At 48.5% G+C, this 6,363-nt stretch overlaps 2 protein-coding genes across 2 annotated transcripts; both read right to left on the bottom strand.

Moving 5' to 3' along the window:
- KD926_000928 (uncharacterized protein) lies at positions 1-2,783 on the bottom strand (the record flags this gene model as incomplete). The annotated part of the gene is made up of 3 exons (XM_053096470.1): positions 1-797; positions 1,222-1,749; positions 1,832-2,783. Coding segments are annotated over 3 exons (2,277 nt in total), but the record flags the coding sequence as incomplete, so codon positions are not given.
- A 1,903-nt stretch (positions 2,784-4,686) lies between these two features.
- Positions 4,687-5,932, bottom strand: KD926_000929 (TauD/TfdA dioxygenase family protein; the record flags this gene model as incomplete). Its single annotated transcript, XM_053096471.1, has 3 exons — positions 4,687-4,799; positions 4,854-5,188; positions 5,247-5,932. 3 exons carry the CDS (start codon positions 5,930-5,932, stop codon positions 4,687-4,689), a joined length of 1,134 nt encoding a protein of 377 aa, XP_052959309.1.
- Positions 5,933-6,363: the final 431 nt, after the last annotated feature.

Consider the following 6,363-nt stretch of genomic DNA (forward strand, 5'->3'; position numbering starts at 1 on the left):
TGCGTCAAGTGGTATGTCCCCTGCCTCTGCAGAGTTCTGCAGGAGATTACGGGCTAGGATATCCCGTTTGGCTTGAATATCAACTGCTGGTGGGTTCTCTGGTTGCTGAGGGTCTGCCAATGGAGGGCTGCGGTAGGATCCTGTTATTCTATACCATTTGGACATGTCGAATACCTCTTTAGCCGTAGTTGTTAAGTTTATTTTATCTTTCCAGTAGTTTCGCTTTGCCTGTCTTACTGTCCGGCGGAAGTCCTTTTTTGAGTATAAACTGGCGCGATACTTCAAGAGTGCTTCTTTGCATTCTGGGTTCCACCAGGGCTGTCCCCCTCCCTGTGGTCTAGTCTTGCGTGCAGAAGCTGCGTATGCACTGTATACAGCTGAAGTAATTCTACTTGCAAGGTAATCAAGTTCCTTCTCTGAGTGTGCCGTTACTGGAAGGGTGTTAATGTTCAGGGTTAAGAGAGTTTGGAAACGGGAAGTGTCTAGGGTGCTGAATTTAAGCCTCTGTGAAGCCTCTGGGTGTCTCTGTCCCCAGGGGAGGGTGGTAAGAAGAGGGTAATGATCTGATGTGGCATCTAGGTAGTCCGCAACCTTAGTATGTGCCCCTGTGAAGGCAAGAGAGCTAGATGCGAAGGCTAGATCCAGGGTATTGCCTCTTCTATGTGTAGGGGTGTCGATCTCGGAGATTAGCACTAGTCCTTGTTGATCTAGCCATTCAGACATTGGTTCAGCTAAGGTGGAGGGGCTTCGCTGGAGTGAGGGCTGCCATCTGGTATGTTGCAGGTTGAAATTGCCTGCTAGTAGGGTTAGTTGAGTAAAGTAAGAGTCAGGAAGTTTAATCAGTTCCTGAACAGCTTTACCAGGTCTGATCGAAGATCCAGCACTGGGAGCATTGTAAATATTGAAGATCAGAGTAGATTGTCCTGAGCGTATAGAGATTTGGAGTAGAAGAAGATCTGATAATGTTTCTTGGTCGATTGAAGTTGGGCGTATCTGAGAAGACTGTATACCCTTTCCTTTTCGGATGTAGGTAAGGACTCTAGGTCAGCCGCTTATCACCCAATTGTCAGTTGGGGAGAAGCATTCGTATGAGAGATGTCTTTTTGTGATCTTGCGGGTATGGTCCCTATATATATAGGGTTCCTGTATCAAGATAATGTCGATATTGTTGGAATATGCCTGAGATAGGGTAATTTCATGAGCTGTCTCGTGGCGGCCCACATTCAGCTGAAGTATTGAGAGAGAATCTGTCTGATAATTCTGAAATCTTATAGTTTTTCATTCGTAAGAGTTCCAAACTGGTTTTGTAGTGGTAATATTGTAAAGCGTACTGCTCTAGCTGTAACTGGGGGGGAGTCCGCTGGTCCTTGTTGAGGAGGGATTTGTGGGCGGAATGGAGAGATTGTAGGATGGCTGTCGATAGACATATCCTGTTCTTGCGAGGCTTCAGAGATTCCAGTTTCAAGGGCTTCTGGATGTTGGGAACAGCATTTGCTCTCAGTCCGTGCCTTAGAGAGGGCTGCGGAGCAGGTCTTGCGGGTCTCAGCCTGCTGGGCTTTTGTGAAACGAGCGCCTGGCTTGCTGGGCCGGAGAAGGCATTGATTATAGTCTGCTGGGTGGGGACCATGGCAGTGTAGGTATCTTGGGGGGCAGGTATGAGGAGCCGCGGCAGCGCAGTGATTAGTGTGACCTTCTTCGGTATGTTAAGTAAAGCCGCAGAGGCGATACCGAGGGTTACGTGCACAGGATCTGGAGTTATGCCACTTCCAGCAGCAGTTGCACTGCGATATTTTGACTTTTCTGGATAAAGGTTGGGCGTTGGTAATCATACCAAATAGAGATAGTCGTACAGGCAGCTTGGCTTTACTTTCTTCGGGAAAATTGATAAACCAGCTTAAAGAAATCGTATTTGTATTAGAGGCGCTAGCGGCAGTTTCGGTTACTGTAACTGGAGTAAAGCCGGTAATTTCAGCTACTTCAGCTGATAGTATCTCCGAATCAACGGGAATTAAAGAGTATTGGCTTGCATTCAGCCGGCCGACCTTCCTCGGTACGTTTGTTACTCGATACGAGATCCAGCGAGAGCTTCGCTCGATCTGGCAGTTGGTAAAGAAGGTAGTGATAGCCTCTTTCTGTGCCTCTAGGGCTGCGAGAGCTTCGGGAGATGAAGGCAGAAGAGCGAATCCTGTCTTAATAGACTGGACACCCTTAAGTGTCTTGTTGTTGGTGCCTAGATGGGAACGGAGGCTAGTGTAGATAGCGTATGCGTCCATATTTTTGGCAAGATGGTTCGGCGGGAGGCGTACAAAGAGGCGGGAGTCAGGCTGCTGGTCGGGGGCAGGAGTTATAGTCTTTTGCTTGGCCTTAGGCCGAGATGTAGAGGGGCCTTTGGCCTTGGTTGTTTGGGTGACTGTTGCGTACGTCGACTGAGCAAGACCGGAGGGGGGGCGAGATGGAGGGGGAGACGGGGGGAGAGAAGCAGGGGCAGGGGTAAAGGCAGGGGCAGAGGCAGGGGCAGGGGGGATCGTAGTCAAGGTCAAAGGGGTTCCGCTGATATAGGCACTGAAGTGACGTTGGGCTATATCGGCCAGGTCGTTGCTGAGCGCGTCGAGCGCGCCTCGCTGGTGAGGCGCAAGCCCTGACTGGCTCCGGTGCTTGTCAAGAAAAATTGCTATCGGGCTAAAGATCCTCTGGCCTTCGGCAGCTCTCGTAGAGGCTGCTGTAGTTGTCTCCAGTAGAGCGGCTTGTAGAGGCCCGCCTGGTTGGGAGTTGAGTGTTGCCATCGTTGCAACACGTGTCCCGTAGCGATCGGGTTTGGTGCTTTTATTGGCGGGTGAAAGGCCGTATCTGATGTATGCCTGAGGCAGAGAGGGTTTCACCGTAGGCGAGCCAGACCGAGCGTCAATGGCCACATACTAGCTGTGGCCCCTATCAATTGTCACGGTGCAGACCTAGGATGCCTAAGGCACCTCCTAAGCGTGGCCCGGAAAGCCATAATGTCCGTTCCGAGACCATGTGACCCGTAGACCGCATACCTTCCCGCCTGCCTGAAGATCCTGTTGAAGCTCATCGAGCTACGCCTTGTCTATAAGCCTGTAGATAGCTTGACCCCGTAGCAATTCAGAGATACCGTGAACTATTAGCCTACCCGCTCGCCTGTCTGTCATCAGCTCTACCACCCCGCCAGCCCGCACCTTGACAATATTAAGGAATCTTCCGCTTTATTTATGGGATCTTCCGTTTTATATAATATTCTTCAGAACTTGCCTTTAGCGAAGATTTGGCGGATTGCCTGAAGCATCTAGATCTTCCATACTAACAACCCAGACAATTTTTGGTCTTATTTTAGAGGTTGGTTGTATATATTCGAGTGCACGTGGTATTACTATTACATGTTGGTTCGCAGTCAAGGGGCATATATATATTTCTTAAAAGGTATGAATTCTTGTTTGCTTTCCTAGCAAAAGAATCTATATTCTGAGAGATAAAGAGAAAATGGCATGGTTACTGTGACAGTCTTTAAGAACATATCTTTGTTATTAGTACTCCGTACCTTCCTGCGTGAATGCGGCATCACACTAAATGAATAGACAGAATCTACATTTGGTGCAAGCGGTGGAAATAGAGTTACAGACTGGAAGAAAGTTCCAGTTGATAATCTGTCCTGTCCAGCCCACAAGAAGGGTTTCAATAAATTGATACCTATCTACACTATGAGGTGAAGGTCCTAAGTATTCCGCGCTGTGGCTTAACTTTGGCGTTGACTACATAAATTGTGCATTGGAAGTTAGTCTCATCAGGCCTGTCGGTCTAGACCGGTCGACGGATAAAGTATCCGAGTTTTCTAAAAGTTCTGTTCTGATAAAAGTACCGAAATTCAAGTTTCATCTCATCGTAGATTAACTAAGGTGAATAAGTAAATAGTAAAGGTAGCACCGCCCCTCGACCAACGCAGTCGGTCGGAATTGAGGAGAGATACATGAAGAAAAGAGAGCAGCAGGAGATGAAAAATGTGAAAAAACCAGCCTGAAAAGCAAGCAAACACACAGGCAAACAGGCAAAGGCAAACAAAGAACAGAATCAGCAAGTCTATTAGCGAAACCAAAAAAAAAAAAAAAGCCAACAAGGCAGTCGCGTACGGGTATGAAGTGATTCACCGTAATGGATAAATCAAATCATACCCACCCGAAAGCCAACCAAAAACAAAATAAGGATGTGAATCCAACCGTTCTATCTCCCAACCATGCCGAGGTATCAATCAAACCAAACGAAGCAATCAAGCAAGCAATAAAAGCAAATGAATCGAAAGCAGCCAAGCAGAAATGGCGGTTCCGGGTCCCTGGAAATGGAAATGGAATGATGGCGATCAACATGGAAAACAAAAACGCCCCCGTGCGGATCCGACATGTCATATCCATGAATGCAAGGTATGAGTGAAGAAGGAAATCTGAGCCGCGTGTTAAATATTGCTCTAAATTCCCGAGGATGGAAGCCGTTCAACAAATTGGGATGTGGCAAGTGCAAAAAAAAAAAAAAAAAAAAAAAAAAACAAAAACAAAATTAAGTAAGAATATTGAGGGGGAAAAAAAAAACTCCGTGGATGACGCTTGCTTGATCAAAGCCAGGCAAAATGAACTTCAATCAGAACGGAAGCAGATCATGAAGAGTAGACTGGTCCGGACCAATCTATTCAAATTGGTCGTAAACGGGAATCGGCTTTTCGCCTAGCGCAGTCAGGCGGAAAATGTGGCGGAGTTTGGCACCGTTGTCGTCGTCTAGATAATCGACGATGGCGGAGTCTAGAACGGTCAGCTTTATGGTAAGTTCTTTGGGGAGAATGGAACAAGACATACGGAGAGTGGAGCGGTTGTCGAAAATGACAATCGTCTTGGGTTGCCATCTCACGCGAGCTTGGAAGTCATGGCCGGTGATCATATGCTGCATGAGGAAGTCGACAAGCCACCGCTGTTCGGATTCCTTGAGGCCGTGGATCCGGGTGATGAATTCACCGTTGATGAAAATACACTTCTCACCGGTAACGGGGTGGACACGGATGAGAGGATGGGTGGTGTCAACGGGGTCTTTGCGTACCAGGCCTCCTGTTGAGCGAGCATGGTTGATCATTTTGGCGGATGAGTGGGTGACGCGCAGAGTGTCGAGCCATGATGTGAGAGTGGGAGATAGACGCCTGAATTGATCATTAGTTTCAATCTTGACTGGAGAGGACTGGATCTGCGTCGACTTACTTGTAGGCCATATCAGTCGCAGAAAAGACGGTATCACCTCCAACTTCTGGACCCTCCAAAAGACCCAGCATGACATAGCCAGGGGGCTGGATCTCGTAGCTGACATCCTGATGCCAAAGGGTCGTCGTGGTGCGCTGTTCTAGGAAACGCGTGATCTCTTCACGGTTACCATCCCGGTGGATGATGTGGAAGCCAGGATGACCGCGCACGCTGCCGGAAACGGGCTGATAGTTGGGCTTGCCAAAGTGGCGCATGAAGGCTTCCTGGGCCTCCGGTCCGGCATCGATGAGATCTTGTTCGGGGAAAGCAACGACCTTGCGCTCCGCAACCAGCAGGGCCAGTTCGTCCTTAGCAGCGTCTGTGAGTTGGCTCAATTGCACACCTTCAACAATGCTGCCCATGCGCGGCTGAATCTCGGTCACTTTGGAGTCAGGGCCCAACAAGTTGCGCTTAGACTTGTCCTTGACGCGCAGGGCGGGATCTTCGTAGGTGAAAGGCGTCAACGGGTCAAACCAGACTTTGTCCCATGTCGGTAGGTATTCGGGATATCTGGTGCGCGCATGGGTCTCCTTGTTGACATCGACATAAGGGATGTTGATGTCATAGCTGATTGGTTCCTCCTCCTTGTGTGCATTGACAGGTTGGGCCTTCTTTGGCCGCAAGACGGGGGCAGTTGATGATGGCATTGTGGTTTATGATATAAGAGGTGGCAGTTCAAGGTCGACAAAGGAAGAGCAAGTGAACAAAGAGATGTATAGTTCTGGGAAACAGGGTAGAAGGTGAGAGCAGTACAAGATTTAATGACTTGAAGATTAGATGAAGATGGAAAGGAAGAAGAAAAAAACGATACTTGGATGAGGCAGATGAGGAGTATAAATAAGCTTGAAGACGGCCTCCACTGCTCCGTCATCGCATTGATGCGGTCGAATAAATAAAAACCAAACAAATACATAAAATAAAAAAGGTAGGACTTGTTTGAGGCAGGAATCCTAGGCGAGTGGATGATAGACCATGGCGGCACCAATAGACTGGCAACAAACGGGGACTTCGCTAGAATAGGATTATCCCTTTCATCTCCGGTGCGGCGAACTCGCGCTGGGGATGCGCCAAACTATCC

This window comes from Aspergillus affinis (assembly GCF_023601865.1).
Source record: "Aspergillus affinis strain CMG 70 chromosome Unknown NODE_11_length_483380_cov_85_280398, whole genome shotgun sequence".
NCBI lineage: Eukaryota > Fungi > Ascomycota > Eurotiomycetes > Eurotiales > Aspergillaceae > Aspergillus > Aspergillus affinis.